At 38.2% G+C, this 25,044-nt stretch overlaps 1 protein-coding gene across 3 annotated transcripts in view; it reads right to left on the minus strand.

The window, feature by feature from the left end:
- efna2a (ephrin-A2a) overlaps positions 1-25,044 on the minus strand; it is a 73,095-nt gene that overhangs the window by 22,095 nt on the left and 25,956 nt on the right. The window contains exon 1 of one of the 3 annotated variants that reach the window (XM_051878960.1): positions 12,020-12,151. The exons of the other annotated variants lie outside the window; for them this stretch is intronic. Within the exon in view, the coding sequence (XP_051734920.1) occupies positions 12,020-12,126 (107 nt within the window). The 5' untranslated portion in view covers positions 12,127-12,151. Of the gene's footprint in view, positions 1-12,019; positions 12,152-25,044 lie in introns of those variants that run through there. 3 annotated transcript variants of the gene reach the window in all.

Below are 25,044 nucleotides of genomic sequence, written 5' to 3' on the forward strand. Positions count from 1 at the left end.
ATCTGTTGCCTTTTTCAGAGAATTAATCAACAAATACAGCATGTGTTCAGCAGTCCTGCCAGTTAGACACAATTCACCGCTTTCCCCATTTCTCTTTTTTGTCCCATAAACATAGCTGAAAAATCGGTTTCAGACCAGAGCTCTTGGGAGATCCATCTCTTGCGAGACAACTGACCCGGCCAGCCCCCCTTCTGCTGCAAATGAGAGCGTGCTGAACATGGGTTGGCTGCACACATAAAAGAGCGACCATACGGCACGGTCCGAACAGCCTCAAAAAATTCCAGATGAATGTGTATACGCTCTAAACAGTACTTTGCTCTGCTTTCACCCTCCATCGACTCTCCTTTGACTGGCTCTAATCAGGAGGGCTCCTGTGGAAAGCTGTCCTCACTACTGAAATGCATGACTGGTCTGAGACAGAACGGTCAATTTAACACAGAGGCACAAGGCTACAAACTTGAGAGGTGGTATAGAAAGTGATCGGAATACTGAGTGCTTTAAGGACCTAAACAGCTAAATTAAATCTATAAAGTCCTTCAACAGCTGCAGCAACAATAGCAACAAACACACTAAAACATAGCATAAATCACTGTTGACAAAATATAACAGGCCTATAATATAATATAATAATTTTAGATTTGTGCTTTTAGTAAAACATTTTTAAATACAATTTTAATATATAAATTAGTCTTTCTGCAGAACACACACACACTCACACAGTATAACTCCATGGGCCCTATCATACCAGGCACGAAGCAAATGTTTTTTGCTAGTTTCAGCCTGACGCAGTTATCATTTTCATGTCCTGCGCCACGTTGTTTGAATAGCAAATGCATTTGTGTCCATTTGTGCGCCCATGGGCCTGGTGGTCTGAAAACGAGGTGTGTTCAGGTGCATTGTTGGCGTGATGCGATTTAGAGGCAACTGAAATAGACTGCGTCATTGACCAGCTGAAACCTGGTCTAAAGCCAATGGCGCAATATTTTTTTTGTTATTTAAAGAGCGCGTTAGATAGGCGGGTGCACAACGCTCGTACACTCTGCTTATTACACACACAGGAACAGTACACAAACATGCCAAATATTAAAAATAAAAGTACTACAATTTAAAAGATTATTATTGTGTGCAAAAAAGATAAAAATGCTTTGGTGAAATCCGGTTTGTCCTGTAGATGGTCTGCTCACACTTTAACCTCGCGCACGAGCAGATCCGTTTCCTCGCTAGAGAAGCGTTCAGTTTTTCTGCTTGCAATTCCGCCGTGTAAATAGTGAATCCGCCATGGAGTGAGCACAACTGGCTTTTAAAGGGAATGGGATATGAGACTCTGATTGGTTTATTGCACGTTACGCCCAAAACACATCCATTACTCATTAAGAGAATAGGGACAACCCTTTTGGATAATTTTTCCCGTCATTAAACTAACAAAAATGGATTCGGACACGCCCTAAGTGCACTTGAGCCGTGTGCTTTAGACCATGCGCTTAGATTGTTAAAATAGGGCCCCATGTGTAAACAAATACTCCATGTAGTGTCTCAATTAATATGAGGCTACAGAACAGCATAATTGAAAAAAAAGTACTGTTTAAAATAGATTCAGATGAAGTATAGCATGTCACACTGCAGGCTGCAACGTGTCATGTCAACCGCCCTATTAAAGCGTGAATAATTTTGCTAGTTATCTCTGTTTATTGTAGATGGGGACTCTGTCTCTAGAGTGTTGGAGCTATAACTACAGCAGTTTGTGGGAGGTTTGGCTAATATCTAAATTGCCAGTGCAGCACTCTAAAGTGGCAGTTGCTCTTGTTTAAACGAGGACGATATTTTTCTCCTCCACTGACCAAACCTTGACCCTCGTAGAGCTCTTGAAATAGGTACATACTCAAGGGAAAAACAGGCTCCTGCAACAGCCTAATTTTAAAGCAAATGAACAAATCGCTGCCTTGAGACTCCAGATGGCATTTTTTTCTTTTGTACTCCTTATACAAGCAGAATACAAAAACTACATTAATGAGAATTTCAGCATAAAGAAACATAACATAACATAATTGTTCTACATACAAGATAATCTAAGCAAAAAGGTGTTTCTGAGTTGAAGGGTTATGTTATGTTACATAAAACATGACATAACATGTTATGTTATGTTGGTGTTACATAACATATAACATAACATAAATTTAATTTATCTACGTATAAGATAACATAGGTGAAAAGGTACTTGTATATTTACGGGTTATGTTGTCATGTTACTGTCAGGTGTTGCTGGTGGCTGTAATAATCGCACGGCATAGGAAATACAATAATAAAGTCTTTACTTAGAAAATATGCAGGAGAATACAGGAATCAAACACATCGAACACAACCACTTCCAACATAAACAAGGGCTTAAATACACAGAGTTAAAGGGTTAGTTCACCCAAAAATGAAAATTCTGTCATTTATTACTCACCCTCGTATCGTTCCACATCAAGATCTTCGTTCATCTTCGGAACACAAATTAAGATATTTTTGATGAAGTCTGAGAGGTTTCTGTCTCTCCATAGAGATCGAACGCAACTACCACTTTCAAGGTTCAGAAAGGTAGGAATGACATCATTAAAGTACTTCATGTGACTGCAGTGGTTTAACCTCAATTTTATGAAGTGACACGAGTGCTTTGTTTGTGCAAAAAAACATAATTTACCACTTTACTTACAAAAATATGGATCTGCAATGCGAGTTTATAAGAGTTTCATGACGCATGCGTGTTGTTCACGCGAGAGCTGACATTGTTGCATGAACACTCTTTGGATAATATTATTTTGTAAGTAAAGTGGTAAATTATGCTTTTTATTGCACAAACAAAGCACTCACTTCACTTCATAAAATTGAGTTTAAGCCACTGGAGTCACATGGAGTACTTTAATGATGTCTTTTTCCTACCTTTCTGGACCTTGGAGTGATAGCTGCGTTGGATTTCTACGGAGGGACAGAAACCTCTCAGACTTCATCAAAAATATCTTAATTTGTGTTCCGAAGATGAACTAAGGTCCTACGGATGTGGAATGACACGAAGGTGAGTAATAAATGACAGAATTTTCATTTTTGGGTGAACTAACCCATTAATAAGGTAACTAAATGAACAACAGGTACTGTATTGAACTGTACTGAATTTAGGGTTATGTCATGCATTATGTTATGTTGTTATGTTAAATAACAACATGTTCTAAATAAATGATTGAGTTTCCTCAACAAAATAATTTATCAGTCACTTCTTAGTTTCATTTAGTAGCTTCACCTTAATCACCTTAACAGCAGCTCTACTAGCTTCCTCTTGACTTACATTAAAGGGTCAATGCTTTGTTTCCTTTTGTTTGAATGAGAGGACTGCTTACTGAAATCCAAAAGTACAGAATGAAGGCCTATGTCTTGGGGCATCAGCTCAAAATAAAAGAGTCCTCTTACAAACATCAATTTTTGATGTTTCCCACGCAAGCGCAGGGGAATAGCTGTCAAAGAGGTGACTCAACAACAAAAGAACCCGCTGACTTTCATATGTAGTTCTATCAAGGTCAACGAAAGACAGTCATTCAAATAAAGCTCCACAAACATAATTTCATATTAGTTAGCACATAGTAGGTGACTTTCGAGCATTAGCTGGTGTGAATTTAAATTTCTCTCCCAACAGTTTAGCCATCGGTCAGAAGAGTGTTGCGGGATGCAAGTCTAACTGCTGAACAGCTACTGAGCCCCTCGGGCTAAAACTGATGCTAACAACAATGTAGAAACAAAGCCTGGTGGTGGATATATTTCCCTTTTTTCACCCCAAAAATAAGAACGTGGGCACCAGGGTAAGCACTTCTGCTAAATTATTCACTTAATCAAACTGTTGCTCCTGGTTTTACTCACTTTTTAATATTTTCTTTTGAAGTTCATTAATTAGCTCTGCTAGCTCTGCTGTTTTCCTCATCCTATTTTCCTTCCTTTAGCCCCTCGCTCGCTTGTTCTGTGCCATTAGCTAATTAGCCTCAAAAAGGGGCGATCCTTCTCCTCCCGTTTAACAGCCTATAAAGAGAAGCGTAAAAAGAGTGGATGTTTGGCATGCGGTGACAGTAGCGTCGCAACCAATTTGTGATAACCACATATATGGCAATAGACCTGTTAGCCACTTCAGTGTACAGTGTGGATTAGCCGAAGCTAACATATGTAATATTTAGCACTTTACGTGCAACTCTAAATGTAAACTGTCAGAGTCTTTGTTGTTTTTTAATTAAATGGTTGACTTGTTTTGTGAATGAGCTATTGTATCTAAAAACTGCATATGTAATAGGCATTAAAGTAAACAAAGCGGCAGGAATTATTTTCAAGCAACAAACATTTGACTCTGTAGGGATGAGCTGTGAGGGTGACATGTCAGGAATTATCTTCTTCAATGAAGCGTTCAATCAGTTCGAAGCAATTCATGCCTGACTAACACTCTGCGGTATGAACTGAGTCCTTTCAGTCCTTCCAGATCCTTCTCATGATCACACTGTGAGGCCAGTCAGGTGACAGACAGGCTCGCAAAGATACAGACACGGTTTTTCACTTACCATGAGACTAGATCTTAGATGTGGAAGCCCTTTGATTGGCCCTTAATGAGTTTGCAGTGTCAGGGGAAGGGACGGACCACCAGGGTCTGGCCTATAAATACCCCTGATAAAAGCAGCACTGTCATGTTGCATTGATCACAGCAAGATAACTGTGAGGGGAAACATCTGAATTAAGTGGTGTCCTGCTATCTCCTAACTCACACCTGTGAGGAAGAAGTGCTGCTGTGTGCTACTTGAAAACAGGACAGTGACAGATAGGCATAAGAGCTCAGCAAAGGAGGACGGGTAATACTGTAATGCTGATATATTCTCGGGATTTTTCAGCGGCCTCTGAAGGATAACTGAATAGCATTAAATAACCTTGATTTAATTATGACACACTCTGATAATGCCCGCTGAGCTCGTTTCCTTTTCCTTCACTCTTCATTTCTTTTGTCACTCAATGGATAGATGACTGAGAGACACACTGAGGCTTTGATTTGAAAGAATGACAGAACTTGATGGTATGTCCCGCTACATTAGAGGTGAGGAACGCAGGATGGCAGGGCTTTACAAAAATACAGTAACATGTGTCATGGTATAATACTTCTGGGTCTCATTCAAGTACTGTGAAGATTAGACCAGTTAAGTAGTTCCCGCTGCATTTCGTCCTCCGCATATAAGCTTAATAAAGCCTGAAACTCGTCATCGGTCCTACGGTTGTAATTTCTAAACTCCATTGTTGCTTTGAATAGCAAACAACTCTTACTGCACGCAACAGACTTTTAAAAACGGTAGTTGAAATAAAATGCTGGATGGGGTCAACCAATCAGAATGCAGCGTGAACTCAACCAGTTAGCATGTTCAGTGCCCAAGTCCCACCCCCAAAAGTTCCTGAACTTTGAAAAAGTACTACCTTGCAAGCAGGGACGTTCTGAGGGAGAATTTTAGACCCTGGTCCCTGTAGTCGAAACACACCGAGTACCACCCTAAAGTCCCTAGTTCCTGGGGAAAATTCCTGTGGTGGAAACGCAGCTCATCACTCCATAGTAATGCCACAGTACTTGTTTATAAGAGTATAAACCGAAATTACCCGGAACAATTTGTCCCAGGAACTTTTCTCCCCCCAGACCTATTGCTAGCTGCGTTTCCATAGCAGTCTAAAGTACCGTGAAGATAGTCCATTGACGTAGGACTGCGTGGGACTTTCCAGTTCCCGCTGGATTTCGTCCTCCACATATAAGCTTAATAAAGCCTGAACCTCGTCGTCTGTCCATCGGTCGTATTTTTTAAACTCCATTAATGATTTGAATAGCAAACTCTTACTGCACGAACCCCAACAGACTATAAAAAAACGATGGTTGAAATAAAATGCTGCGTGGAGTCAACCAATCAAAATGCTGCGTGAACTCAACCAATCAGCATGTTCAGCGCTCAAGTCCCACCCCTGAAAGTTCCTGAACTTTGAAAAAGTACTAACTAGCGAGCAGGTACTTTCAGAGGGGGATTTTTTTACCCAGAACTTCATTTAGACCCTGATTCCTGCGGTGGAAACACACCGAGTACCACCCCAAAGTTCCTAGTTCCTGGGGAAGTTCCTGCGGTGGAAATGCGGTTTATGTTAAAAAAAAAATTTGTCTAAAAAAACAAAATACCATGGCACCTTGCCCAAAATACTATGGTAATTGCATAGTACCAAGTCAAACAATATATGGTAAAACTATAGCAAAATGTGTAAAAAAAAACAAACAAACATAATAATACAACAATACTATGTCCAAAATACCATGGTACCACTCTTAAAAAAGAACCAAACCTGTTTTTTGAATAATGCTAATGCTTGGCATAATCCACAAATAATGTTAATGATATCTTGCCCAAGTCTGAGATCAATGCCCCTTCGGCAGGTGGTTTCAAAGGAGGAAGACTCTCCTAAACAGATGGCGAGCAGTTTGTCACATCGATTGATTTCCCGGGTCCCTGGTGCTGTGCTGTGTCTGAGGTTTGGTCTGTGTCCAGCAAATGATTGAGGTCTGGGATAAGTATTGCACTTTGAGCCACTTATTTTCATCCCACTACGGCACTTTCCAGCCAGCCACACTATTCTCACTCCAGGATTTCTCTTTGTTTCAAGTGATTTAGAAGACGAGAGTCAACACCTGTGTACAGATAAACCACAGGTCATAGCCTAAACTACAGCTGATATACATCTCATTAACAACAACAACAACAACAAAACATTTGTGTATGGATGCACACAGTCTAATGATTATTATTAACTTTGTTCTCACAAATCTCTAAATATTATTTATTGAACTAAGAATATATAGAAATAACACTGCTGGCTGCAAATAGCCTCTACTAAATTTCCTCAAGGTTTTCATAAAAAATGTATGAAAACATATTTTAATATAGCCGGCAACTACCATATTAAAAATAAAACAAAAGAGTACTGCTGAAAACCTTGGTGACTAGCTTATGTTATGTTGCACACTGCAATGCTAGTTTATCCAATGAGGTCTAATACTAAAGCTATCTGTTAGCACTTCCATTCATCTTAATGGCAGTTTCACGGCTGATACAGAGCCCCTGGAAGTATGAGATTTAAAATGTGCCATTTCTGATCCTGGACCATACTAAAAAGAAATAAATAAAATTGCAAATAAAATGATCTGTCAGAATACATGACTTTTGAATTGGCTTCAATGGAAAAAAATAGATTTTTTTGCAGCAAGATGGTGTAGTTTAGGGATCTACCACCAGGGGCTAACTGGGCTATGCTAACCAAATAAACTCTAACCAACCAGGAATTGTCACTAGCTTAACCAGCAAGGCTACTTATGTCAACCACCAACAACCAACACCGAACCAGTACCATCCAACTTGTACCCAAATGAAAACGAACGTTGTTCAACGCTGGTCTTCTCAGCAGGGTAATTAATGAAGCCGTGGCTAATTGTGCAAGTATCCGCCCGCACCAGTAATCAGACTATGTGTATGAAATATTTAAATCAAATTAATTAGATGCAATGCTAAACTTCAATCAACTGTGCAAGATGAGATTCCTCCCTAACTTTCCAAATCAGCATGCGCAACTTAGTACACGCTTTAGTATTCGAGTCAGGCAAGAGAAACAAAGAGAATATTTACTGGGGTTACGTAATACAGATGGAGGTACTTAAGTGAGTTTGACCTTCAGCGGATAGCAGTGTTCCTGTTAGGGTAAATAAATAAAGCAAAAGCAAACTGCGGATTGAGGACAAAAGTACAGTACATTAGTGAGCACTTGGATGGAGCAATTCATACAGTGAGGAAGTGAAAGGCGAAGAGAGAAAGAGAGAGTGAGGGGGTTGGGTGGATGAATCCGGCCAAGTGGTCTGTGGGAATCTTCCCTCTTCCTTCCCATCCGACCAGCCGCCCTCCCCCCACCTATCTCTCGCTCTCTTCCATCCTCCACCTTTCTCCCCCTCTTTAAAATTCCCTGAGTGGATAATGTATTCCCGGGTTCTCCCACCGCCTCTCAGTGCCCATGGCTAAGCGGAGATCAGACACTGAGATCTATCGGTCCTCTCTTGGCAGCACTGGCACGCTGCCTCTCATTGGCTCCCAGCGCTCTGCGTTATGTAAACATACTCTGCGATGGGGAAGGAGAAAAAAACCCCGACCTCCGCTCATTTCCACATCAAAGCAGCCAGAGATGCTAGTCATCATAAGGAAAGTGGCATGTTAATTGTTGTGTAGGTTAAACTTGCTGATAAAAGAGATAGAAGGGTTAGTCTCCTCAAAATGAGATGCCTGGCTGCTCTGCGCATTTTAAAGAACGTTAGGCTAACTGAAGCTGATGTTGAACCGAGCTTTGATTTTATTCCCCTGCGAGGCTTGTCAGTTGATCTTAGCCAACCTTCAGGAAGTTCTTCCAGCTTGACAATATTACTCATTTCCTTCTTCTCTCACAGCTTTTAACAACTTTACACTCTACCTCTGGCACATAAATGATCTTTGAAAAAAGAAAAAAAGGCAAATTGATTTTGCTGACTATCTCCCCAAAATCAATGCTCAAGCGAGAAGCTCATTCTCGTCTTCTGTTAAATCCTGTTTCACACCAACACATAAGCAGCGTGTATGCATTTTGGCACCCACATTAACAGGTCACAGTCTTCGCACTGTTCACGTAAGCAGCACGACTCTGCATTGCTAAAAACCCTGGAGAAAACACATAGAAAACGCACTGAAAAACTATTTATGAACAATCTTCTGCAATAGGCTTTTATGACGTGACATAAAATACTGCCACTAATTACTCAATTACGTTTGGTAAAACAGTAAATGGCAGACATTACATTTCTAAACTGTCTCTTTAAAAAAACAATTAAGATAAACTAAATTAAATTAAACAACATTATAATGTACTCTAATGTACTCTTAAGGTTGGGGTCTGTAAGATTTTTTTAAGGGGTGATTGATTGTGATTTCACTTTTTTAACTTTAGTTAGTGTGTAATGTTGCTGTTTGAGCATAAACAACATCTGCAAAGTTACGACGCTCAAAGTTCAAAGCAAAGGGAGATATTTTCTTTTAAAGAATTCTCTGTTTAAGGACTACAACAAATGGCTGGTAGGGACTACAATGAGCCTCTTCCCGGGTTAGTGACATCACTAACCCTAAAATTTACATAAACCCTGCCCCCGAAACATCCAACAAGGGGTGAGGCCATGTTGGGCTGCTTTAGAGAAGAGGAAGAGTTGTTGTTGTAGGAGTGAGTGTTGTCATTTCACGCCGGACTGCTTCACAAACAAGGTTCAATTCAATGCTGTATTTGCACAAAAGATTAACATGACAGCACATGACACTCACTAGTCGATGAGTTGAATCAACTCCACAGAAACTACATAAATTTATCCAGTAACCATTCAGAAACATCCAGATGCATTCTGAAAGTTGTAACTTCTTCCTGAGTCTCTCCATCAGTGTCTGACTCCAGTTTGAACAATGTAAGGCTGAACACCGTTACTGACAATCGTCATTTTGGCCGTGTGAGATTCTCCAGCTTTGTTGTTGAGTATCTGAAGCATGAGCTGTTAAAGCTCCGCCCTCTTCTGGAAAGCGGCCAGGAGCAGCAGCTCATTTGCATTTAAAGGGACACAGAAAAACTGCGTGTTTTTGCTCACACCCAAATAGGGGCAAATTTGACAAGCTATAACAAATGATCTGTGGGGTGTTTTTAGCTGAAACTTCACAGACACATTCTGGGGACACCAGAGACTTTTATTAGATCTTTTAAAAGGGGCATTATATGTTAATGTTTTTGAAAAGTCTCTGATGTTCAAAGCTGAATTTATTTGATAAAAAAAATACAATAGAAACTATTTTATATATATTATGAAATATCACAATATAAAATAACTGGTTTCTATTTGGGTATATTTTAAAATTTAATTTATTCCTGTAATGGCAAAGCTGAATTTTTAGCATCAACCCCTCTAGTCTTCAGTGTCACATGATCCTTCAGAAATCATTCTAATATGCTGACTTGGTGCCCAAGAAAAATGTCTCATTATTATCAATGATGAAAACATTTGTGTCTCTTAATATTTTTGTGGAAACAGTTATCTTTTTTCAGGATTTTTGTATGAATAGTAAGTTCAAAAGAACAACATTTATTAGAAACAGAAATCTTTTGTAACATTAGAAATGTCTTTACTCTAAATGCTTTTTCTCATTTTAAGTGTGAAATATCGACCATTAATTATATTATATGTTACTGATAAAGCCACAGCTCTGTCATGCATCAAAGATGCTGTTAGTTAGATTGCAGCTTTGCTTTCACACTGCTTATATATGCAGAGTGAAACAGGCCTCATTTGTGACAGTGCACACTATTCATAACTCATACTCATCCTATGAAGTGGCATAATGATTAACTATGGCCAGTGACATGTCAAACCAATCACTGGCTATAGCTGAAAACTACTCCACCTACGATCCACCTCTCAGCCATCATAATCACACAAAGTCATTAACAAGCACTTGGGATATGAGTGAATCTGTAATTGTGATCGATCCTCCTCTCTCCATCTCACTGATCAGTGCACAGCTCTTCCATAAGGCCCTCTTCATCTCCCACGCTCCTCTACCGCTGACACAACTATTCACCTGGGGCCAATTAGAGTTATCCAGGGTGTCTGCACTGTCCCTCAAGAGTTCCCACCCTCCCACACCTGACCAGCCTGTCAACAACACAGAGGGAACACAACACAACTGCAGCATTTTCAACCCCAAATTCAGAAATGTGAAGTCATCTGAGATAGCCTGTGGCTGAGTGAGTGTACTCAGTTTGTGCTGAGGACATTTTGAACGCCCGTTGGTCTTCCCCCCTTTCCAGATGCTTTTTCTCTCCTATTGTTAGGAAAAAAACAAAAGCTCGTTCTTGTGTTAATGGAGAATGAATGGATTCATTGTAGTAATTAGCCCTTGGGGCAGTGGCGCATCAAACGGTGCTTGAAAATGAATTAACCCATATGAAATCAATATGCATCATGAACTTCAATGAATGAATTCAAATTAAAAAGGGAAAGTGAATTTTATATTTGATACATGTGTATAAAACAGATCATTTCAATAGGAATCCACACGATTGGAATTTCGTGTGAGGCTGAAAGATTTTCCCACTCAGACTTTGTAATGGGTTCAAGTTGGTCATTCCATGTTGACCAACAGAAAGCTGCTTGGTTTGCCATTTACAATTTACAGTGGACATTTTTTATTGCCAAAATTTCGCCAATTGGACTGCGCCTTAAATATAGCTATTTAGAGAAAGTCTAATTATTTTTTGGTGACTAATCAAATAAGTAACTTTGTGACAATGGTCATGTGACACCTTTGTACAGATGGTCAGATGTTCTGAAACATTCACAAAACATGCTTGGATACAATGGATAAACAGGTTTTGGACAGTTGTCATTAAAGGGGTGGTTCATTCCTATTTCACTTTTTTTAACTTTAGTTAGTGTGTAATATTGCTGCTTGAGCATAAACAGTATCTGCAAAATTACAGCGCTGAAAGTTCAATGCAAACGGAGATTGTCTTTTAAATAATTGTCTGATTAAGGACTACAACAAATGGCTGGTAGGGACTACAACGAGCTTCTTCCCGGGTTAGTGACTAAAAATTTACATAAACCCTGCCCCCGAGAATACGCAACAATAGGGGGTGAGGCCATGTTATTACAATACAGTACATAACACAAATGCAATAGCATGTCATAAAAGCAAGATGACAAAATGACAAGTTATAACCGTAATTAAACTAAACTATACTTGTTCTATCTTCATGCAGCATATATTCTCTGGCTCTGTAAGCATTTTACAACAGTTCCCATATGAGCGATTTATAGATTATCATGACAGAATATGCTAATCAATGACTTTAAGATAGTTAACTCCACATCAGCTACATTAATTCATCAACTAACCGTTCAGAAGCGTCCTGTTGCATTTTACATGTTGTCACTTCTTCTTGAGTCTCTCCATCATTGTCCGACTCCGTTTTGAACATAAAAGGCTGAACAGTTTCTGACATTCTCAGTGAGTCTGCGTGAGGTAACGCTGCTAAGTGCTAACACAAGCTCCTGAAACTCCGCCCCCTTTTGAGAGCAGCAGCTCATTTGCATTTAAAGGGACACACACAAAAACGGAGCATTTTTGCTCACCATCAAAAAGTGACAAATTGACATGCTATAAAAAATGATCTGTGGAGTATTTCGAGCTAAAACTTCACATACACAAGTCTCTGTTGTCCTCAGAATGTGTCTGTGAATTTTCAGCTCAAAATACTCCACAGATCATTTATTATAGCTTGTCAAATTTGCCCCTATTTGGGTGTTATCAAAAACATGCAGTTTTTGTGTGTGTGCAAATGAGCTGCTGCTCCCAGCCCCCTTTCCAAAAGAGGGTGGAGCTTTAACAGCTCACGCTTCAGTTGCTCAACAAAAACAAAACTGGAGAATCTCACGCAGCCAAAACTATGATTGTCAGTAACGGTGTTCAGCCTTACATTGTTCAAACCAGAGTTGGACACTGATGGAGAGACTCTGAAAGAAGTTACAACTTTTAGAATGAAACTGGACGTTTCTGAACGGTTAGTGGATACATTTATGTAGTTGCTGTGGAGTTGATTCAACTCATCGACTAGCATGTGCCATCATGTTAATCTTTTGTGCAAGTTCAGCATTGAATTGACCCTCTTTTATAAAGCATTTTGGCATAAAATGACGGCATGGCAACAACACTCTACAACAACAACTCTTCTCTTCTCAAAAGCAGCCCAACATGGCCTCGCACCCTTTGTTGCATGTTCCCAAGAGCAGGGTTTATGTAAATTTTGGGGTTTGTGATGTCACCAACCCAGAAAGAAGCTCGCAGCCCTACCAGCCGTTTGTTGTAGTCCCAAAAAAGCAATTTCTGTAAAAGAAAATATCTCCCTTTTTGAACTTTGCAGATGTTGTTTATGCTCAAACAGCAACATTACACACTAACTAAAGTTAAAAAAGTAAATCATAATCAAGGTCCCCTTTAAAACAAAAAGGTACAATATCATTTTACCATACATTTTTTCAATTAAACTTTTCACTCAAACTTTTATGTTGATAACATTTGTAATAAAGATATGTATTAAATGCACAATAGAAGTATTTTACTGGTTGTTTCTCACTTCTGATCTCCATTGTATATGCCATGTTTTCTGCTTCATTGTGCTGTTTATCTAGAACTGTAAATGATCATCATGGTTCGACAAAATCAGTAGGAAAGATTAATCTTGTTTATTACCCCGCTGACATTGTGAAGAATAACATTAATGTCAACTAATGATCATGGCATTTTCACCCAGTACATCATACACACACACATCTGTAGTTGTTGGCATACGGCAGTGTCAAAGTTTCTCATGAGTGTGTCACAGAGCTTGGGGATCAGATGATGAAACTAATTGTTATTGAAAGCCCCTCTGGAGCTTATTAGCATTGATGAGACTTACTGTAATATATCTTTACCCCTGCAGACCATTATGCTTGGGGGAACTGTCCTGTTACTGTTGTGTGAGTGTAGTGTTATTACTGGCAACAGCTGTCAAGAGTTCACATTCATGGAGCTAAGTGCTAGGGGCAAAGATCTCCACATTAGCACATAACACGAAATCTGTCATATTGATCTAAGACACCATTTTGTGCCTCACCCTTATAATGGTCTAATGGTTCTGTTGGGCAAAAGGTATGTTGGCCTACTAGAATTTAAATTATAGGCAAAATGTTAAACTATGCATGACTTGGTGCCCTTAAACTTTTCCTTTTAGGAATGCTAATGAAAGTGCTAATCCACAAAAGGCTATGCATTATACCTGTTTCATAGTAGGTAAGGTGAGAACACCAAAGTGCCAGAATCTATCAAATATGTGTGGTCACAGTTGTCTACATCCGCTATTTAATGCAACATAGGCTCATTGGGAAAACGTGCCTTCACAAAAACATACTTAATTCACTGCAGTTTTCAGATAAAATTAACTCTAGTGGCGGTAAAACGGCAATAATGTTTAATAATTTGTTCCTTTTCACTCATATTATGATTACTGGGGCAGTTTATCAAATTAATAAAGTTATAACTTAACCAAATAACTTATTTTCATGTAGTAAACTAATACATATGTAACGCCTGAACTATGTATTTATTATTATGTCTAGACAAGTCAGGCAACAAATAGATTGCTATTCCATTTGGTGCCATTAGTGGTGCAAAAAACCTGCAATTCACTATTAAATAAATGCCTAGAGCAGGTAAAAACTCAATTAAATAACATTAAATACAAAGTTAACTTTGCTAGCACTAATATATGCTTGTACAAAATCTCTTTCTTCAAGTTAGAACGCATTGTGATCTTACACAAACATTTACCCACACATTGTAATGAGCAATGACTCAGTGATTCAGTGACTTTTACTGAGTCATTAGGGACTTGACTGTCTTACATAACTGCTGTAGGGCACCTTTAGTGACTCTGCTCGACTTTGTGCTAACATTTATAGGATTCTTGAAAATGAAATTCTAGCTTTTTAAATGTCACTTGTAATAAATTGCATGAGAGGAGTCACACTGAATCCCCCACATGATCAAGTCAAACAGATGGACAATTACCAGAACACAGAAAAACATATGAGAAATACAGAAACAGGAAGAAAGTGAACAATTCAGAGGAAATGTAAATCTTGTCTTTCCTTTTTTTTTTTTTTTCTCTCCAAGAAACTGGTGGCACACTGAGTTTGCCTACCTGCTGATAAATGTCAAAATAATATTCATGCTCAATACACAACTTCTCAGGACCTATAAAAGATTAAATACACTTTACGTGTACAGTATTTGTGTTGTATGCACTAAGAGACAAGCATACAGTACTCATACACTTGAAACACTAGTAATAAATACCGTAGATATCAGATTCATATTTGCACATTAACTCTGTAAAATTGATCTTAAGCAAGAACCAGATGCATCAAAGTAGTCATTTGATGAAACTGGGATAGCATAATGACGTTAACATAACCAGCTTTCCCATGAGCTCCTGCCTCTCCTTCATACAGCATTATCTCAGCCCTTTTATGTTTTTAGACCTTTATACTCTTAATGATGTCTAACAACATGCCTTTATATCGAGGGAATTTGCTGGATGGCTCTCTCTGTTCTGCCTTTGTAGAATCGCTTTATGCTCATTCGAATCGCTCTGCAAGTATAGTACTTGATTCAGCTCTCAAAAAGTAATCCACCATGTTAAATGTGTGAGTCTGTCTGTGACAGCAGAATCTGGATGCTTTTACGTAATAAATGTTGTACTGTGTCATTTCATAAGTCATGAATTTATGTTTAGCAGTCAACGTCTGACAAGTACTTTATTTGCACATCCACGCTGCTTCCCTGTCTCACTGTTGGCGCACACCTCCAACAGCTCTATGATCATCTGCAAGAAAGAGGCAGTGTGAGCTTCATCCTTATCTCGCCTAGTCCTGTTGCTTTTAAAGTAATAGCTCAATCAAAACTGAAATTTAGGCCATCATTTTCTCACCCTTATTTTCAGATTCACAAACACATGGACTGGTTCTTTTTAGTGATTAAAAAAAATCACTATAGCACAACCAGTGTTGTCAGATTCACAAACAAATGACTATTTTAAACCATTCTATTTAAAAAATTATTCAAAGACTCACAAACCTAAGAGTTACCATTTGAATCAGTCTGATGAATCACTAACTAAATGAACTCACTATGTCCTGCATAACAATTACTGAATCAATTTCAAGTTATCATTCCTTCCAGTGATGGAAACAAATTAAAATTGGAATTAAATTGGATCAAGAGCTTGTGAATCAAAAATGAATCAAATCAGGTTCAAATGTGTGTCAAAATCCAGTCCTACTTTTTCCCATATAATGAAAGTGAACAGGGACTGGGTCTGTCAGGCAGTAAAAACTAAACCCGGAAATGGACCAAAAGATTATTATGGAAGCTTGTTTCCGCCACGGAATAAAAAAAGAATAATTGCGACTTTTTTCTCACAATTCTGACGTTTTTCTCAGAATTGCGTGATATAAAGTTGCGATTGTGAGTTATAAAGTCAGAATTGCATGATATAAACTCACAATTACCAGTTGTAAGAGTCAGAATTGTGTGATATAAAGTCACAATTGTGTGATATAAAGTCAGTATTGCGAGATATAAACTCGCAATTGCAAGTTATAAAGTCAGAATTGTGTGATATAAAGTCAATTGCATGTTATAAAGTCTTTTTTCTCAGAATTGCGAATTCTCAGAATTTATATCTCGCAATTCTGAATTTATAACTCACAATTCTGACTTTATAACTCACAATTGTGTGTTATAAAGTCAGAATTGTGAAATATAAACACAATTCTGAGAAAAAATTGCGACTTTCTATCACGCAATTCTGACTTTATAACTCATAATTGTGAGTTTATATCTCGCAATTCTGACTTTATAACTCGCAATTGTGAGTTTATATCTGCCAATTCTGACTTTATAACTCGCAATTGTGAGTTTATATCTCACAATTCTGACTTTATAACTTGCAATTGTGAGTTTATATCTCGCAATTCTGACTTTATAACTTGCAATTGTGAGTTTATAACTCACAATTGTGAGTTTATATCTGCCAATTCTGACTTTATAACTCGCAATTGTGAGTTTATATCTCGCAATTCTGACTTTATAACTTGCAATTGTGAGTTCATATCTCGCAATTCTGACTTAATAACTCGCAATTGTGAGTTTATATCTCGCAATTCTGACTTTATAACTCGCAATTGTGAGTTTATATCTGCCAATTCTGACTTTATAACTCGCAATTGTGAGTTTATATCTGCCAATTCTGACTTTATAACTCGCAATTGTGAGTTTATATCTCGCAATTCTGACTTTAAAACTCATAATTGTGAGTTTATATCTCGCAATTCTGACTTTATAACTCGCAATTGTGAGTTTATATCTCGCAATTCTGACTTTATAACTCGCAATTGTGAGTTTATATCTCGCAATTCTGACTTTATAACTCACAATTGTGAGTTTATATCTCGCAATTCTGACTTTAAAACTCATAATTGTGAGTTTATATCTCGCAATTGCGTGAACATAAGTAAGAATTGTGAAATAAAGTCACAATTACCTCTTTTATTTTTTATTCAGTGGCAGAAACAAGCTTCCATAGATTATGAACTGCTCTTTATGGTGCTTTTTTAAAATAATTTTTGGAGTTTGACAGCCATTCCCCATTCACTTTCATTTTTTAAAGAGGAGCTTAAACATTTTTTTTTTTTTAAATGTCCCTTTTTTGTTTCATATGGGTTTGGAACGTGGGTGATTAAATTATGACACTTTGGGAGAACTATCCATTTACAGGTTTCCACAAACCATCACTGTTAACAATAATTTATAAAAAAAAAAGGAAGAACAAATCCATCACCTCCAGGAACAATGATTTCCCATATGCACGAATGACACATTAAACACATTAAAACTAAAGGACTGACAGCAGGATGCTACCGGTAACTGATGATTTACAAGCAGAGCTGTGGTGCGGTCTGGAGGGGTCCTGAAGAGCTCTTTGGGCAGCCTTCTGTATGCCTGTTCATTAATCATCTCTCAGATGAGAGACTCGCACCAGCTGGGGCTTAGAACACTCAAGGGAACACAACCACGCAGAGAGGGAGAGAGAAAAAACTCCAAACAGGTGTCACTGTACCATCCTGCTCATAAGTAGGATGCTGTCAACAGCAGAAGCTGAAAGGGGGCTCTGATTTCTGCGCTATGGCATGCTGGAATAACATATTGGGCATTGACCTCTTTTCCATTATCAGATCAGTGTATCAGTTCCTGTGTTGTTTGTCTTTACACTTGGATGAATGAAATAATGGAATAGCAATAAAGTGACACCCCACTCATTTAATGCACTAATGGTACTGGAACAAGTGTGGATGCAGAATGACAAAACAAAATGTAGAGGGAGCTTGTGTTATTGACAGAGCTGTTCAAATCCTTCTGACATTTTGTTCTTTATGTCTGAAAGGCCTCGGGAAAGATTGCTGTTTGCTCCCGTACAGCTTTACGGGACTACAGCCAACTCCCAAACATTCACAACAAAATGGACGAGAGTGTAATGGCGAGATGAAATCAGTAAGAGACACAGTAACTCATATGAGGTATTCAGCATTCTGTCAGACTTCATGTCCAGAAGACCATTGCGCTGATGCCCTCGACAGAAACATGAAATACTTTGTGGGAAGGTTCTGACAGTCCTTTAAACAAATGTAGATGAAATCACACAAGAACTGATGTGTTGTGCAGAACGGGTGCTGCATGCAAAACAAATCAATATGTCATTTCAGTTATCTGGTCAAACTTGTATTTTAGGTGACCTTGACACCATTTTTTAAAGTGTAAAAGTCAAGTAGATGATTGCGATATATATATATATATATATATAAAAACACAAATCTTTGGACTATAAACACACTGTAGCTGTAGCTCAACTGATGGGAGCACTATGCAAAAGACATGTCTCTGCCTGCAGGCTCACTGCCATGAGGATTGAATATTTGTGCTACATCGTATAAGCCTAGCAAAATGTGTCAAAAAGGTTAAAAAATAGGCAGAGTCTATTTACACTATGTTCAAGCAGCTGACCTTGTTGCCAAAGGCGATTTTGACCAACTTGCCTGACATTTCTCAGACTATTTACCCTTAGTAAAGTGTCTTATTTCTGTTTACACTTAGCTTCTAAAAAGTACTGATTATCATAGTTTTTCAAAAAGCATATTCAACATATCTAGTCTGCATAATAATTCTTGTTCCCTGAGATTTTTTCATTTCATGATTAGATTTTGATGTTGAGTCTTTCCATAGTTTCCATTTCATGCTACAAGACGTGTTATTTGATCACATAACAAAAAGCGGTTATGTAAGAGATAATGTACAGCGAGTTGGTCATTATCGCAAAACAAACCTTGACAGGGTGATCATGACCCTGACACGAAGCTGAGAGTGGTTTATTTTGAGATCATGACAAGCTTAATGTACATTATACCACTTATTACATGGCTACTTACCAAATAAATAAATAAATGGACATGACATATTGATTTGAGTTTCAATTACTTCATGATATGAGAAGAGGCAGTGGAAAGATACAAGAGACATGAAACTAGCACAGTTTTAGGAGACTTCATGGTTGCCAAAGATAACGGGCAAATATACAGTTCTGCAGTTTTAATAACATTTGACCGCAGAATGCCATAACTGACCAGAATAAAATATTCTAGAAAGGCATGTAATAATTATTGCTAACATTATCATCATACTTTTGAAGTTGCATGTGAAATCCATCTATCAATTGTCACGTCTTGCTCCCTACATCCCCCCCCCCCCCCCCCCACTTTGTTTCCTCATCTAATTTCATTTCATGCTAGAAATGTGCCATAAATAGCATCTTTTAATATTTATAGTGCCCAAACAACATTTTGTTAATGCTACTAATTGATGTAAAACAAACCCCTACGGGGGCAAAAGAGTACTGCATGGCACTAGAAATGCAAAAGTGCATCCTAATTTGCGTACTTATGCATTATGCTATTCCATTTTGTAGTATAGTGTGAGTAGTGTGTTCACACTGAAAATTGCAAAAGGAAAAAGTGCACTTCAAATACGCAGATGATGCACTTAATTACCCGAAAAAATAAAAAAAATAAAATAAGTGTGGAACATTGCACTCGACTGTTGCAGCTTTCCTTACGCAGCAGAGGGGGAGGGGCTACCAGACTCTGATAGTGAATGATAAATTAGCCTTATAAAATTTATACACATGGTTAAGTACGTAGTGTATAAGTGCATAGTGTACAGTGTGTCATTTGGGAGTGGGACACAACTATGGGCCCTATCATACACCCGGCGCAATGCGACGCCAGGCGCGACGCAAGTGTTTTTTGCTAGTTTCAGCCCGATGCAGGTATCATTTTCACGTCCAGCACCACATTGTTTAAATAGCAAATGCACTCATGCTCATCTGTTCACCCATCTGTGTGCTGGTCTGAAAACGAGGTGTGTTCAGGAGCATTGTTGGCGTGTTGCTATTTTGAGGCAACTGAAAACGACTGCGCCATTGACCAACAAAAACCTGGTCTAAAGTCAATGGCGCAGTATTTTTTTTTTATTTAAAGGGCACGTTAGTAATATGCACCTATAGATGGGTGCACAATGCGCTTGTTACACACACAGCAGCACACAAACATTTTTTCAAATATTAAAAATAAAAGGATTCCTCTCTGGAGAAGCATTCAGTCTTTCCGCTTACAAATTCCCCTTTTGGACCATGCACCTGGTGCGCCGACTATTTTTTTTTCCGTCTTTAAACTATCAAAAGTGGATTTGGACACACCCTAAGTGCACCTGTGCCATGTGCTTCAGATCGTTAAAATAGAGCCCTATATGTTTGATTTCAAGGGAATGCACAAACAGATAAAATCTATAACTTCAACAAAATTTAAGTTGCTTTAAGCCGGGTTGACACTGTATGATTTTGGCCACGATTTGGCTGTCTGAGACAAATTTTGTGAATCCTAAAAGATTCCTAGGATCCTAGGCCAAAATCTGACGTCTTTGATCATTAATTTGACATGTTCACCGATTAATGACCATTGCGATCAAATTTTACCTCTGATGAAATTCTGCCATTGTCAGAAGATTTGACACACAGTAGTGTGACTTCTCCTTCGACAACCGTCAAATCAAAAACCAATAGGAGCGCCAAACCTGATGACGCAGTTAGTGAGACAACAACAAAGCACCACTTGTTCCACACACATTGTCTTCATTTTTTCCAGTTTTCTTTTCAAGATGATCAGAATTAACACTAGAAATTTTTTTTGTTTGCTAGCCACCATTTCTGTCCCACATGTCAATGCAGCTCACGTCACTGAATGTGTCACGGATTGATGATGTAAAACTCCTGACGAGTCTTCTTGTGTGCATTCGTTTTCAACGTGTCTTGACTGCTGTACAGTCTGACATTAATGACAACTGAGATCCCACAATGTGACATGGCTTACAGCAGGGATTATGTTCATACAGACTGACAAACAACAGTCATAAAATACTATTATAAATCTTACAGTGTGCACTAGGCTTTAGATAAAAAACATCTGCCAAAAGCAAAAAGTAAAAAAAATTTTTTTTGGGGGGGGTTACATTGTATTATATCTTATAACCTTAGCCTTACAAAATATACCCATTGCAGTATTTTGCACTAAAATTCATTACCTTTGATGTCCCCGTGTAAATGCTCGCAGTTTTTGTTGTGTGTTTTAAAGCAGAACTGCATCACTCTATCCAGGTTGAGCTCTCTGATCTATGGTTCAATAAGCAAAGAATGTCTACAGAGACCCCGTCTACAGAGAGAAGCTGGTGGGAAATCTACAAAAAGCAGCTCTTTTAATTCAAAGCAAGGACAATTATGGCCAAAACTTCTAGTCGTTTCTCCCTGCAGGCATCACGCTTCATTTCTAAACCTCCTGGAGACATCAGCAGAACAATGAGATTAAATCTCCTAAATCATTTTCCCTGGTTCAACACAGACAGAATGTTACACAGACCACCGACCATTTCTGCTTTGACAATCATCATTAGTAGTATTTTCATTTGCTGAGAACGATGGTTAAATAGTGTGGGAGGCCTGAAGGGACGCCGTTGTCATCTTCAGAGTAGAGTATGTCAGCAAGACGAAATTACAAATAAACATCAAATTATTTTATTTTATATGACTCATTTGTCATGCAAAGGTCTCTAAAAGCTCACCATGTAAATTGAGAACACAACTCATGAGAGTGAAGTTCAGTGATATGTAGCTCATCTCTCCCCAGGGAGGTCAAACAAAATCACAAAACAAACACTAACAATAAATGTAAGTGATTCCAATAAGCAAACTGACATGCATTTTGCATTCATGTTTGTTTCTCATTCTCCAGAGGAACAAGTATAAACAGGAACACAAAATGGTGACTTTATATCTCATGAATTATTCATCATCATCTTCTATTGCAATTTTTTTTTTTCAATTTTTAGCATTAGCTTTTGTGTTTCATCGCCTCAACAAAAGCGGAGAGTGAGATTTCAGAGGATTTCATTTATTTGCACTTAATGAACACCCCTGCATGCTGTCGAATTCAAACAGAAAAGGCTCAAAGGGTGGATCATTTGTTATATCTGTTGTTTTGTTCTCAGACCGCATTAGCTCACGCTCACTTAACTTCAAAGTTTCAGGTAAACTTTATATTGGAGTTCTGTAGTCTGCCATCGTTTTATCCATCACTCCTGTCTCGAGTCATCCAAACTCCTCTAATAGCCAATAAAATCTTGTTCTGTGTCTATTTGTTTCTGTGTTAGTGAATGAGAGGATTGAAATGAGTGAGAACAGAAGAGTCTCTCGCCCGCTTTCCACACTACGGCTCTGAGAATTGGTGGAGGTCCATGCTCAGCAGGGAGCGAGAAGGCGGAAACAAAAAGCGCAGATCGTGTACGCTTTCTCTCAGTGCTGCTCTAACGCACATTACAAGAGGAAGGAGTGAGAGAGGGAGGAATTGTCCAGTGTAATCCCAGCTCCCCGTCTCATTCAGCATCTGACAGACAAGGGGAGAAATAACCATCAGAACTGAACCCTAAAGCCTCTTTCCCCCAGCCCTTTGTGACCTCCTGGATTGTGATGTTGCCAGGGGAAACAAGGCCCACTCAGAGAGGAAAGCATTCTCTGTTGGGACCTGACCCACCATTTGCCAGGAGGAGCCACTCGTTCCAGTTTTGGAGCCGTGAATATACTCGCCACACAATACACCAATGGGCAATCAGCGTGCTCTCTGATCCCCTCCACGTGCCTGCTGGTGTGTTTACTATTGCTGCCCCCTGCTTTGGAGGAAAAACATCTTTCCTTCCAAAAATAATATTAAATATTTGTTTATCCACAGTTTACTCCAGGGTTACTTAACTTTGGAAAACTCAGGGGCATAACTCAGGTCTTTCCTAAAGAGCCAGACTTCTGATATTATAGTAATTAATTTTATTAACGAGGTATGTAGACTATGTTAAGTATGTGTTAATAAAATATTATAGTAATTGTGTGTGTGTATACAGTGCCACTTGAAAGTTTGTGAACCCCTTGCAGAATCTGTGATAATGTGAAAAATTTTAACAAAATAAAAGAGATAATACAAAATGCATGTTATTTTTTATTTAGTACTGTCCTGATTAAGATATTTTACATAAAAGATGTTTACATATAATCAACAAGACAAAAAATAGCTGAATTGATTAAAGTGACCCCGTTCAAAAGTTTGTGAACCATTGACTCTTAATACTGTGTGTGGTTACCTGAATGATCTACAACTGTTTTTTTGTTTTGTGATGGTTGTTCATGAGTCCCTTGTTTGTCCTGAGCAGTTAAAATGAGCTCTGTTCTTCAGAAAAATCCTCCAGGTCCTGCATATTCTTCAGATTTCCAGCATCTTTTACATATTTGAACCCTTTCCAGCAGTGACTATATGATTTTGAGATCCATCTTTTCACACTGAGGACAATTGAGGGACTCAAACACAACTATTAAAAAAGGTTCAAACATTCACTGATGCTCCAGAAGGAAACACGAAACACAAACACATGAAAACTTTTGAACAGGATGAAGATGTCCAAATTTTTCTTATTTTGTTTAAATATAAATTTTTTTCATTTAGTACTGCCCTTTGGAAGCAACAGAAGATACTTACATGTTTCCCGGAGACAAATTAAGTACAATTTACCTTGATCTTCAAATTCAAAACCTTTTTTACCCCCGGCTCTTAATGCATCGTGTTTCCTTCTGGAGCATCAGTGAATGTTTGAACCTTTTTTAATAGTTGTGTTTGAGTCCCTCAATTGTCCTCAGTGTGAAAAGATGGATCTCAAAATCATACAGTCACTGCTGGAAAGGGTTCAAATATGCAAAAAATGCTTGAAATCTGAAGAATCTGCAGGACCTGGAGGATTTTTCTGAATAATGCTGAGCAATTTAACTACTCAGAACAAACAAGGGACTTATGAAAAACCATCACAAAACAAAAAAACAGTCGTAGATCATCCAGGTAACCACACACAGTATTAGAAATCAATGGTTCACAAACTTTTGAACGGGGTCATTTTAATAAATTCAGCTATTTTTTGTCTTGTGAATTATATGTAAACATCTTTTATGTAAAATATCTTAATTAGGACAGTACTAAATAAAAAAATAACATGCATTTTGTATTATCTCTTTTATTTTGTTAAAATTTTTCACATTTTCACAGATTCTGCAAGGGGTTCACAAACTTTCAAGTGGCACTGTATATATATATATATATATATATTTGTGTGTGTGTGTGTGTATAATGTTTTTTTGAATATATACATATATAATGTTTTTAATGTTGATGTTAACACCTGGTTTTAGACCACAATAATTTATTAGTATGGTGTAGGGCCTCCTTTTATGCAAATACAGCATCAGTTAATCTGGGGAATGACAGATACAAATCCTGCACAGTGTCCAGAGGGATTTTGATCCAACCCTTATCTATAACAGTGGCCAGGTCACCATGTGATGCTGGTGGAGGAAAATGTTTTATTAACATTTTAGTTTGGGGAACACATATTCACTATTAACTATAACTCTTGCTTCAATAAACTCTTAATTTACTGCTTAATAATAGTTAGTAAAGTAGTTGTTTAAGTTTAGGTATGGGGTAGGATTTAGGGATGTAGAATATGGTCATGCAGAATAAGGCATTAATATGTGCTTTATAAGTACTAAAGGGTACATAACACACAGATTCAGCCAATCTCATGTTAATCATGAGTACCTATAGAGTAGTATAGCATCCTTCAAATC

Source organism: Ctenopharyngodon idella, chromosome 2 (genome assembly GCF_019924925.1).
Source record: "Ctenopharyngodon idella isolate HZGC_01 chromosome 2, HZGC01, whole genome shotgun sequence".
In the NCBI taxonomy this organism is placed as follows: domain Eukaryota; kingdom Metazoa; phylum Chordata; class Actinopteri; order Cypriniformes; family Xenocyprididae; genus Ctenopharyngodon; species Ctenopharyngodon idella.